Genomic DNA, 13,295 nt, shown 5'->3' on the forward strand with positions numbered 1-13,295 from the left:
CATTACATCAGAAACAGGCCTCAACAAATTAAATTTACAATTAAAGCAGCAGGAGCAAATCCAATTTAAAACAGAAGGCATTTTTTAAAATTTTTTAATCTCATTAAATGGCTGGAAAAGCAACTGCATTTTTAGCTGACCTTTAAATGCCATCAAAGAGCGTTCTAATGACGCAGACAAGAGAAAGGCGTTCCTCAGACTTGGAGCAACTAAGTAGGCCTTGGCTTCACCGTCACCTCACCTCAGAACACCAACAAAGAACTGGTCAAGTTTGGATGAGAACAGGCAGTCCTTCAGGTGCCCTGAGCCCAGACCATTTAAGATTTATAGGTAAAAATCAGCACTTTGATCCGTGCCTGAAAAGTAAGTGGTAGTCTGTGATGATTTATTTCAATACTGAAGGTGACAGGAGAAGCTGGAGGAAATGACACTGAGGGAATTAAGCCTAGAGAGCTATATAATTTCTATGTATTAAGTGCCATGTGTTAATTCTTATCGTTGTTCCAGAAATTCAACGACTCCTCACTTGGAGTGCCTTTCAGAGCTCCTAAAACACTTCCTTGCAAGCTTTTATGAACTCCCCTGAGCAACTCATAGCCTTATTTGGATCAGAGCAATACCTGGATTAGAGATGGGTGCATTGCTTCCACAAACCCCTTTCTTCTCTCTGCCAGCCCCCAAAGCACCCTTTCCTTCTTTTCCCTTCCTTTAGATGTTTCCAGGGATTGTGGCAGCAACAGCAGAAAAGGAGACAAAGAAGTTATTTTTTCCTTCCTCCTCCCAGCTCTCAACTATTGCTACTACCAAACAAGAACAAAATAAACCAGGAACCCCCACTCTTCCCCCCCCAAAAAAAACTTAGTTGTTTGCGTTTGGGGAGACTTGAACCATCTTTTCATTTGCTTAGGTTGGCTCTGGAACAAAATGAGAATCCCTGCTTAAGAATCCTTGGCTAATCCTATATTATTTCAAATGCACATTTGAAATGTGGACGCCGCGTGGTTCATCTTGCAAAATGTACTTAACCCAGCGGTGGGTTAACGACACAGGTTTTTACCCTGACTCACGCACCTTTGATTTGCTACCCGGTTAAGATTTCACAAGTCAGAAATGTTAACACAAACATCAACCAGACTCAGTTCTTTGGGAACTTTTAGAAGGAAAACACACCTTTATAATCATATTCCCAACGTGAGTGAGTTTCTGCGGATCCTGGTGCTCCTGCCATAACATTCTTAGTACTTCAGCTAAGTGGCAGGAAATTGAGTTTGAAGTATGAAGGTGAGGCATCAACCCAAAGACCACACACAAAAATTCCGGCTTGCTAGTCTGATGGAGTGAAGCAGCTCTTACTCTGTGAATTGAGTATGGGTTTTGGCTATAACTCAGTGCCAGATGAACTGTGTTCCATCCTGGTTTTGTTAGGTCTGGAAAACTCTACTATCTTAAGATGAAATGCTTGTGGCAAATAGCTACTGTGGCAAATACTACAGAAGTACGACCTGTAGTTTGCTTACTCTCTAGAAATTCTGTATATGACTGCTACCATAATGGGGTTTGTTGGGGTGGGCACTCACATGCATGTGCATTCTTGTGTATTTAAATTTAAAGCAGCCCAGTGAGGACTGAGCATGACCAGGAGCCATGAAATGTACCATGGAGTGTTGGAAAAGGAAAAACGGAATGGGGCAACAGCATGAGATGATTGGAATGCCCTACTTGGAGAGAATGGGTGACCAGAATAGGACCTGAATAGGAGGAAAGATATACTGCAGTATTTTGTTACAGGCCTCACTAGCCGTTTCATAGGTAGCGATTACAAAAGACTTCAGCTCTTCTTTTGAAAACAATAGGCTGGACAACAGATAAGGAGACTCAAATTATATCCAAATAGTACTGTACTACTGTGAGTTTTTATCCATATAGGAAAATCATGGTACATACTACGAATCACCTGTGAAACATCAGTTTCAACAACAACAACAACAACAACAACAAATTAAAGATCTTATAAACGAACAGTTGTTCCTGATTCATTGATTCCATCTGGAATGATGAAATGCACTAGTCTCTCCAGAATAGTTGTGTGTTGCAATTCTTCAAATTTGATAGATCTCCTTTTATAGGAAAATTACGTCTTGTGCTTCAGTATACAGAACAAGCTGTCTGAAATACTTTTATAACTCCGCTGCCTCAAGGAAATCTGTGTTTCTTTTTCTTTTACCAAAAAAAGGAAAAGAAAAGAAAGTTATCAGGGTTCTGTTACATATGTCCTTAATTCCATGCTAGTCGTTTTCTCTGGAATTACCATCTGTTCACTTAATTTTTTGCAGAGGATCCATGTAATGTCAAATTGTTGCAGTCTGGTGTTTCATGTGTTGTCCTCTCCCCCCTCCAGGCCTGGTGTGTGATGATCCCCACCCCTCCCCACGTTTTGGCAATAAAACACTGTCCAGTGTGGACACGCAAAGTACTATCAAGGCTTTTCGTGGCCCCTGTGTGTTTAATTAAAGTTTCTTACTTGCAGATCCCATCCATTTAATTGTTTCCTGTTGATAATGTTTCGTCTTAATTGTATGCCGCCTTTACAACAAGAAGAATAGTGATACATCTTAGTTGGGGGATTAGTGATTAATAGCTTTACTTGATATATAATAATTTCGTTATTTATATCCCACTCATCTGGCTGGGTTTCCCTAGCCACTCTGAGCGGCTTACAACATATCTAAAAACATTATAAAAACATCAATCTTTAAAAACTTCCCAAAACAGGGCTGTTTAGCCCTGATAGCCCCATCATTACTTTCTATTCATGCTGCGGGGTAATGGAAGGGTTTACCTTCTCATATATATATTTTTCTTTTTTATATAGTGAAACATTGACATAAAAATGGAAAGAAAACCAATAATTAAAGCTCCTCACCCTTGCAGGAGCAGAAACCAACAATGGTGCCATTAGCAGGCTGATGATTAGTAATCCCCAGCTGTAATAAACATAAATAAGGAAGGAAAAAGCTGAATCGGGAAAGTATTAATTGACTTTGTGAAGGACCTTTGCCCAACAAGCTGTGATTGTAAATAAGCAGTATATAGAAAAATGTTGGCCACAGGGAAGGGCATTTCGGGGGACCATGGCGGTTCTCTCTCTGGCTGTATGGACTCCCTTGTTTAATTCCACTTCCATCTAGTTACAGAAAAGTAATGCCTCAGCAACACTAAGACTTGTTTGGATGCAACATTAGCATAGCAAGATGATGCAACTGAAACACAGCCTTTATTAATTTGGGGATGAAATAGCTAACTACCAGTATGGCTTTCCACCAAAGAGGCAACACTGTCCATCTGCTAGTTCCTAACTCTTCCTATTTTTAGTGCTCCACCCCTGAATTTGAGGTATTTTGTGCCTGTAGGCATTTTCTTCCATTGCTAATCTGTTGGAAGCAACCGTATGTGAAAACTGCACTTTTCTAAACATATCATGCCAGAAAGGAAGGCACAAACTTCAGCCAATGAAGCAGCTTTCTCAAATGAGAAGTGTGCATAGCAGTAGTGGGGAAATGATAAGATAAATGTAGATGAGGTGATTGTTTTGAGCATCCCTTCAGAAACCTGGTTGGAGGTACAGGAAGAAGTAAAGTGTATATAAATATATGTGATAAGTACCTGCTTGTGCAGGGAATTCATGGAGCTACCTAGTTATAATCTTCTTTCTAAAAGGGTCTACTGAAGTATTATTATCGTTGCTATTACATGCTCAAGTGTCCCCCCCCCCAACACTAAGCACATCATGTTTCCAATTATTTTACTGTAGTCCAACTTTTTAACACACAGCAGATGCCCTGGCAGAAGCTTTGCCTGCCTTAAGCATGTGTTAGATGTGGGATCTACCCTCTGATTAATTTTCCAGAAGAACGCATGTGTCAAGGAGGCTTCCAAAAAGTCATCTTTGCCGTTAGAGAGAGACAAACAGAAACCACGGCACAATATTTTCTGTAGTTGTTTTAAAAGCGCATTCAACTTCAGTTTGAGATTGCCATTCGTTTTCGTTTGCATGTACAGTGGTACCTCAGGTTACAGACGCTTCAGGTTACAGACTCCGCTAACCCAGAAATAGTACCTCAGGTTAAGAACTTTGCTTCGGGATGAGAACAGAAATCGTGCTCCAGCGGCGCGGCGGCAGCAGGAGGCCCCATTAGCTAAAGTGGTGCCTCAGGTTATGAACAGTTTCAGGTTAAGAATGGACCTCCAGAACAAATTAAGTTCTTAACCCAAGGTACCACTGTATGCTGTTTAGTGTATTGATGGTGTGACATTTTCTTTAGTATGATATCACACAGAAAATCAGTTGTTTCAGGAGACAGTGACTTTACCAGCATCCAGTAGCTTCTGGTTTTCATCCTGTGCTTAAATTGTGATAGCCTTTGGGAGTGCTGAAATGATCCCTTTTATCTTTAGGTAGCCCATTGTTTCTGACTCAGATGCTGGCTTGTATATTTTTGTGTTCAAACCCTACAGTTTTGCCTTTTTGTGCTTGTTACTTCTCAGCTTTGTTCCTGGCTCTCTGATCCGTCTGTGCTCCAGTCTTGATTCTATTAAAAAGCCTAATTTCTAGCTTCAAACCTACCTGATCTGAATCTCTGCTTGTCCTGGATGGGGTTTCATTAGGGTATTTTGTCAACTGCCTTTTAATTACACATTTTCTGGATACATTTCAGCCTGAACTTTTTAATTCCTTTTCACCCCCTAGTTTAATTTATAGCTTGTCACTTGCCCTGGGGGCTGGACCATGCCAGTCAGTCTTTGGCACTCATGGGCCTTGGGAATATTTTTTCAAGCAGAGGAAAACAACTTGGCTTTTAGCCTTTATAAATATAGAGTGCATAATGCAGTACCAATCTCCAACTTCTCCACTATGGAAGAAAAAAAACCCCTCACCCTCTAATTAAAATGTTCTCAGGAAAACATCTGAGAGTAGTACTTTTTAGAAGTCCAGATGATGAATAAAAAGATTAGGCTTGCTGCGCGTGTTAAGATGGATGTGAAAATATACCTCAATTGGTTTTGTGATGTCTATTAAATGGGCATTAAATGTGCTGAGGCAGGATGGTGCTGCAGGCGTTTATGCCTCCCTGGTTGCCAGGACATGTGTGCAACCAATGCCTTTTCAGCCTGCAAGCCACACCCCCTCCACCCCCCAGAAGAGGCCATTCATTGGCCAATTTGAAATGCAGCAGCTGGTGGGAACTCAACGCTAGCTACCCAGGCGGCCAATGAGAATTCCCCCTGTGGCCGCCTGGCCATGTGCATTCCTTTCTCACTGCCCGGGGATGGCGACTGAGCTCGAGGGTCCGCAACAACTGCCCACCCGGAGGAAGGGATAAGTGTCCATTATGTGCCTTTGATGATAAGCAGGCAGTTGACTGGTTCACCACATGCACACCCTGGCTGTGAGCACGGAGAATCTGTGGTTACCCCCTTCTCCATCCATGGAAATGCCATTTGCCTTCCTGCTACAGCAGTGCCTATTTATCTACTTGCGCTGGCGTGCTTTCGAACTGCTAGGTTGGCAGAAGCTGGGACAGAGCAACAGGAGCTCACCCTGTCGCGCTGACTTGAACCACCAACCTTCCAATCAGCAAGCCCAAGAGACTCAGTGGTTTAGACCACAGTGTCACCCGCTCCCGATAAATATATATCCCAATATATTGGCACCCTGATAATAAAAATCAGTGCCACTACCAACAAAGCTGTGTCTTTTCCATGATTCTGAGATCACCCAAGCATGGTCTTTGACTCCCCAAAATTTCTAATTAGTGAAACTAGAAGATACTTGACTTCCCAAATGTCATACATAGCTAATCTCAAATACCAAAACAGCGAAGGGCTTTCACCTTGGCCCGTTGTCAGGCCCTCCCTTCAGCAATTCAGGAAGGCCGTTATAGGAAGATACTATACGAGGAGAGGAAAGCCCATGTGGCTCTGGGCAGCAGGAAACAATGGAACATGCCCTTCTTCATTGCCAGTCTTATATAGACATTAGAGCCAGGTTTATGCAGCCCATCCTATAAAAATTCCCAGGGCATTCAGAACAACACAACATCTCCCTATTACTGCAGGACGAAAGCCCAGAAGTCACATATTCCGTTGCCAGATTCTGCGCTGCCATGATAGATACTTGTTGAAGGATGGTCTATGCTACAAATCAGTCCTAAAATGAAGGCCTATATTGTTAGATCTGTATCATTGAAGCCCCACCCCATATAGCTGTTTTAACTGGTCTTTTTAATTCTTCTTATTGCCTGGGGATTCATAGTTTGATGGCCAGTGCTTCAATAGTTTGATACTGATGAATCAATAAAGCTAATTTGATACGAGGTGAAATTGGTTTGTTCCTATTTTCCAATATACAGAGCCAATAGCCAAGTTATGAGTTTTTAAAAATTAAATATCAGCAGTGCTACTTTTCCAGAAAAAGAGGTGCTGGAACTCACCATGAATGCCTCCCTTTTTCTCTTATCATGGCAATGGTGCCCATCTGAGAGGTGCCAGAACTGAGTTCCAGTGAGTTCTGGGTGAAAAAAAGCCCTGCATATCAGTCTGCTACATTGCACTTCTAATACCTTGTTTTAATCTTTTGAAGATTGTCAGCTTCTGTTAGCGGTATTTGTGATCCCGGGCTCTTAACGCTGTTTCATCAAACACCAATTTTAGAAGCTCTTAGAAAAACTGGATGTTTCCAATAATACTTGCTTTACAATTACAGCATCTTGAGTCTCCTAAAGTTTGTGTACTGCTATTGTTTGAAGTCTCGAAGGTATTTTCCCAGGGAGGAAAATCTTGCAGCTGAGAGCCATTTATACACAGAAACACATCTGTATCGCAACTACCCTTTATTCTTGGATGAGACTCCCAGTGCCTAAGCAAGAAGCTTCAGAACTTGCACTCTTTTTTGCTCTTGTCCTTTCCTTCTGCTCTGAAGATAGCCAGAATTATGACCTCCAGAATACTTATTTGGCAGTTGCTAAACTTCCTCTGTAGAAATATATCATGCAAACAGTTTATGGGGCAGGCAGAAAGCTCTGTGCTTTCGTTAGCCAAATTAGTCTTGGGTGAGGCTTATAAATAGTTACTTGTGGTTCATAAGGATTGCCTTAAAGGCACCATGCAAATAAGCTTTTTGTAATCTTGAGAGTTTGAGACATTTGTGTTCTCCCCTTCCAAAGTCTTGAGGCACCTTCCAACAAAATAAACAATAATACAATAATAAGAAAGCACAGTTTAAGGTAGTAAACAGTCTTCACTCACCAAGCTGAATAATTGTCCAGACTGATTGGAGTTATTAGTTATATTAATATAGTGTTGGCAGCCCTAAGTTCCCCACTACTAGGCCAGAAAATCGGATAATGTGTGACAGTTCGGCAAAATGAATTTGGACTAAGCTCCCCCCACCCCCCACAGGGAACACTAATGAGTTCCATGAGCTCGTTTAAAATAAAGATTGGACCCATTCATTGTAGCGTCATTCCAGTGACACACTTGTGATGAATTTATGGTAGTTTGACTGGGGCTAGGATTAAAGTGATATTAAAACAGCTGTGCCATTAGGATTCATGCTCTTCCAATATTAATCTCAAAGTTGAAATGTATACAGATGAAATCACTAGAAGACATGAGAAAATAATAATTAGCTCCCACTAAACCCCAGTGGACCAAACCGTATCTTTGGGTGTAGGGAAAAGCACTTACATTGATGATTCTGGTAACACCATTAGCATGAGTTGATGCTCAAATATGAAGATACGAAATTAGAAACCCATCTACTTTTGTTTTCCCTGTAGGGTCCCATCGGCTTACCTGGTGAAACTGGATCATCCGGAGGACCCGGCGAGAAGGTGTATAATGAGATGCTAGTACTGATAATGTAATAATCACTCTGGCACACGTAATGTTCCAAATACAGTAAAATTGCAAAAGCTGCATGTGAGGGTTTTGATCTTGGTTAATCTTGCCAAACTTGACAAGATGATGAAGACCTGTGCTTGGACCTCCCACCTCTTTCTCTTTTTCTCTAAAATCAGCTGCTGCCTCCTTCCAGTATGGAGAATAGGAGTTCCCCTTGTGCCATTTCCCCAATTATAAAGAACCCTTCCCCTGGAGCAGTTAATTTTCTTGTTAGGGGAAGCTTACATTTATTTGAAAGTTTTCCTTAATGGGGCAAATAGCACCTTTGAGAGTTGGCTTGCATCAAAAATGTGCAGGAGGGAGGGTGGGTTTTGGAGGGCATTGTCCAATGCCCGTGTGACTCCAGTTGAGATTAAAAGGCTACAGCAGCTGCTTTCTGCTAACAATTGAAAAATGGAAATCTACACCCTTGATCTTTGCTGTCTTGTCAAGTTTGGTCCTAAGTTACAAACTAGACACCTTTCGAACATGCACACATATTAGTGGTGTTTGCCTATGGTGTCTGTTGAATTGTAAAGTTGTTGTTGTTGTTGTTGTTGTTATTATTATTATTATTATTATTATTATTATTATTATTATTATATTTTATTAAAGATTTTTATTTGGTTACAAGAGTACATACATCATCTCAATTTTCATAAATTCTTTTCTGTAGAACAGTCATACTCAATGTGAGACTTTAATGTTGTATACAGTATAAGGTTGGGAAAGAAGAGAACTGCATGGAAATCAAAGACTGGCAAAGCAAGAAGTTTTATTCAAGAGCATTCAGAACGTCTGAAAGATTAATAGCCTTATCTAATTTTAGAATACACAGTAGGGTTAAGTTACATTTCCAAATGTCCTTATTACTACAGCCCTTTAATGTTCTGAAGAATTCTCCATTATTCCTTTTCTTAAAATTGAAAACAGGAAACTATTATTTAAATGGATGTCAGGTTTCATTATGCTAGAAACCTAAATATTTTTCAGTGTGATCTAGCATATTTGTTATTTCTACCCTGAAGGGAAAAATTATTTCAGCCAGTTTAATGGCAGGAATTCAAAAGGAAATTCTAGAGAAAGAGAGGGATTCAGCATAGCGCTTAGTGGGCAATGTATGCAGGGAACGAGGTTTCCTCACGCATTGGGGCTGACCCCTATCTCTCCTCCCACCACTCACCCCCTAAATCAGAGCAGATTTGGGAGGAAGAGCAGGGGGGGGAGTCCTGTTGCGCAAGTGGACCTTGATTTGTGCACACAACAACTTAGTGGCATCCCACCCCAAAATTTTATTCTATGATGGTATTGTATCTGACATGAAAAATGTGAAAAGTCACTTTCGTTATACGTTAACATCAAAGTAAAATAACTGAAAAATAAACTTATTTCCTCTGTTCAGGATATAACTAAGAGATGGATTTTAATAATGCCAAGCAGTATGACACAGTAATTGCAATTGGTTGCTATTTAAGGATAAACTGACAAGTTTATTTTCAGATAAAACAAAAGTTTTGACTCAAGAGAATAAAGTATTGGGGTAATTAATCGGTTTTCAAATGGAATGAAACCCTTAAGAGGCACTTATCATTTGCTTATTTCTCTGTAACATATCATTTTACATAGAGTGCTGAAATATTTTTCGCATAAAACCATTTTACACACATGAAAGTAATATTGTAAGGTGTATTTTAATAGTGTAACACTTTTTTTTGGGTCTGTTGTTGATAATTGTGCTATTTTAATACACATTCCATTAGGGCTACACAAAGTGTTTGTATGCCAATGTTGTTGTTGTTGTTATTTAGATTGGTGCACCACCCTATACCTGTAGATCTAACGATGTTTCACCACATAAGAGTTTTTCAATACTTGGGGGGCAGTGGTCAGCCAGAAGTATGAAACCATTCCCAAAGACTGAGAGCAGGGTCAGAGGTTTCTTGCCAAGGCAGGGAAATCAGATGATGCAAGGTTATAGTACTTTACTAACCATCCAAGGGCTGTGTTTTTAATTTTGTTTCCCCCCCCCTCCTAACTTCTAAATTAAAATTATTGGTTCGGCAGCAGAGTACACAGCAACAGAGCTGCAGTGCCCTTGGGAAATAGACCTACTAATGATCCGGGAACGATGATACATAATACATAATAATACGGCATCATTAGCAGGAGCAATTTATGGAAAATATGGCTGCCCCATGCTATGTTATCCTTCATAATATTGCCATGTAGATAAATTTGATTGGCGCCTTGTTCCATAAAATCATCACTTCTCTCTTCAAGTAGAGGAAGACAGTTAGTAGGAAAAGGATCCCTCATCCAGGGCCAAGAAGACAGTTTCCAGTTTGCCTATTTTGGAGGAGGGAACCCCAGATTCCTTCTTCTCTTCATTGGAGGCAGGCAGAGCTCAGTTTAAGCCAAAAGAAAAGAGAAAAGCAGTAGCAGGAAGAGAACTTCCGCTAGCCAGAAGACCATGCAGCAATAAAGATGTCCCCTCATAGTGGCATTTTCCTTCCAGCCAACAAGCAGGTGGTTCTTTCTTCCAACCAGTTTTCTGAGCCACACAGGAACCAACTCAGGAATACGTTGACAAACTGAACGCTTCAGCTTCAGGACCTATAACTTTTCGTAAGCAAAATTTTCCAGAAAACTAGCAGGAGTCCAACAACATCTGGAGGACCATATGTTCTCCACCCTGGCAGAAGAATTATATGACCAGGCCCCATTCTCCCACAACTAACCTTGTATTTTCTCACAGAGAAAGAAAAATGCAATGACAACCTATCAGAAATTTTCATTTTTGTTGTTCTTTACCTTTTAGGGAGAGAGGGGTAGTCCGGGCCCAATGGGCCCTCCTGGGGAAAAAGGTATCATGGTAAGTAATTAATGGGAAGCAACTTTATATGCATATTTATTTTATGTTTTTAATGGCATGAACAGTGAGAAACCTAGTACTTAGTAACTTAACTGGAAATTTTCTGCTTTGGAAAGAACTCTTGCAAGAAAAAGAAGGAAAAGCAGTGTTAGTTAATCCTTTTTTAAGAAGCGTTTTAGGACCAAGTCACATGTTAACTTCAAGGTGTTAAAGTCATGATTGCTTGGAGAGGCATTTGTGTGAAATAGCCTCTACCTAATACAAAATGAGAAGCTGTCATATCAAAGAAAATAGTAGACACATGTATTTTTGTAAAAACAAAACCTGTTGTGGCCTGATTTTTCAAGAAGCAATTTACAACTTGCCACTTTCACTGGGACAGAGTGTGTTTCTGGAGATAATCGACAGGGCAACACATGAAGTCTCAGAAATGATAAATTAGCCAGGCGTATGAATAAAAATCTAAAGTATCTGAAGCTCTGGGAAAGCCAACTCTCCTACTTCAAAAATAAGCATCTGGCCAGAGCAATTGGCAATAATTGTTTCTGATAATAGCCATTCTTCTCCCTCATGTGAATATTCTCGTGTGTTTGTGAAGACCCGAAGGTTAAAGCCTTGAGTCTGTTGGGTTTTCCTGACCTGCAGAATGAACATGGTGCTGGTAAGATGCGAGCAGTCGCAGGTGTTGAATTGTGAGCAGTGGGAGAAAACACATGAGAGCATTTCGGTGGCTGCCATTCAACCAGACTAACCATTTCCTTCCATTTCAGGGATATCCAGGTCCTCCAGGTGGCTCTGGGGGTATAGGGCCACAAGGATTGCCTGTAAGTGAAACTTATTTTTGTTTGTTGGGTGCAGTGTATTACACATACAAATCGCCCCACAATTACATATTAACCCTAGCTTTGTTAGTATACTGTGTATCCTTGCAGAAGGCTGATGAAAATTCACCAGCTGCGATGTGGGGTGGGATGCAGACACAGTGAGATAAAACCAGCCATACTATTCAACCAAAATTAATAATCAGCAAGTGTCAGTTCAGAAGAAGACATTTAAGCACATGTTTAACAGAAGGGGCTTTGATTTAATAATAATAATAATTAAATAATGGGCTGTGCTCAGGGCGGCTGACACCAGATATGAATGAATTACAATAAAACATAATAGGGGAAGGAAAAAAACATACACACAACAACAAATAAACAGTTAATTAAAATACGGCTTAAAATACAGCTTAAAATTCAGCCTCGTTTTAGTAGTAGCCCACAAATCAAGACCATAAAGGGAGGAAACATCAGATATTCACACAAGCCAGCTATCCATGCTGGCCCTACATGGGCCAGCAAAAAAGCCAAGGGAAAATTTGTATACCAAATCCCATATGAGGGGTCAGAGTGAGTCTAAGCCGAAGGCCAGGTGGAACAGCTCCATCTTGCAGGCCCTGCGGAAAGATGTCAAATACTGCAGGGCCCTAGTCTCTTGTGACAGAGCATTCCACCACGTTGGGGCCAGTGCTGAAAAGGCCCTGGCCCTAGTTGAAACCAATCTAACCTCCTTGAGGCTTGGGACCTCCAAAGTGTTGTTATTAGGCCCTCCTTGGGGCATACCAGGAGAGGCGGTCCCATAGGTACGAGGATCCTAAGCTACATAGGGCTTTAAAGGTCAAAACCAGCACCTTTAACCTGACCCTGTACTCCACCGGGAGCCAGTACAGCTGGTAAAGCACTGGATGAATGTGATCCCACGGCAAGGACCCTGTAAGGAGCCTCACCGCGGCATTCTGCACCCGCTGGAGTTTCTGGGTCAGCTTCAAGGGCAGCCCTGTGTAGAGCAAGTTACAATAATCAAGCCTGGAGTTGATTGTTGCATGGATCACTGTGGCCAGATCAGGGCGAGAAAGGTAAGGGACCAACTGCTTAATACGGCAGGAATGGAAAAATGCCACCTTTGCTGTGGCTGCAACCTGTGCCTCCATAGAAAGGGAGGCATCAAAGATTACACCCAAACTCTTGACAGAAGGCGCTGGCACTAATTGAGCCCCCACAAGAGATGGGAGTTGGCCCCCCAACTCCATGTCATCCCAAACCAGCCAGAGGACCTCTGTCTTCGAAGGATTCAACTTCAAATGGCTCCCAGGCAGCCATCCAGCCACAGCTTCCAAGCATCTGGTCAGTGTGTTCGGGGCCAAGTCAGGGTGGCCGTCCATCAACAGATAAAGCTGGGTGTCATCAGCATATTTATCAGCGGGAACAGTGATATTTTATTATTCTCCCTGCGCTTTTCCTCTCAAGCACTGGGGGATGCCCTGGAACAGTGTGAGAGGTTTGTGGGATGGGCTGAAGGGGGAATTGGCCAAAATCACTTCCCCCATTTCTGTTATATGAAAGTTTCATTTGAATTGGAGCTTCTTCCATGAAATGAAGGGCACCATTACATCCAGCCCGACAGGTTTTATCCTTTGCCATGATGACCTGATAGCGAC

The 13,295-nt window shown here is 41.5% G+C and overlaps 1 protein-coding gene across 4 annotated transcripts in view; it reads left to right on the forward strand.

Moving 5' to 3' along the window:
- Window positions 1-13,295, forward strand: part of COL24A1 (collagen type XXIV alpha 1 chain) — a 164,700-nt gene that overhangs the window by 95,213 nt on the left and 56,192 nt on the right. For all 4 annotated transcript variants that reach the window (XM_053391866.1, XM_053391864.1, XM_053391865.1 and 1 more), the window contains exons 25-27: window positions 7,839-7,892; window positions 10,760-10,813; window positions 11,584-11,637. In XM_053391866.1, the coding sequence (XP_053247841.1) occupies window positions 7,839-7,892; window positions 10,760-10,813; window positions 11,584-11,637 (162 nt within the window). The remainder of the gene's footprint in view (window positions 1-7,838; window positions 7,893-10,759; window positions 10,814-11,583; window positions 11,638-13,295) is intronic.

Source organism: Podarcis raffonei, chromosome 6, assembly GCF_027172205.1.
Source record: "Podarcis raffonei isolate rPodRaf1 chromosome 6, rPodRaf1.pri, whole genome shotgun sequence".
NCBI lineage: Eukaryota > Metazoa > Chordata > Lepidosauria > Squamata > Lacertidae > Podarcis > Podarcis raffonei.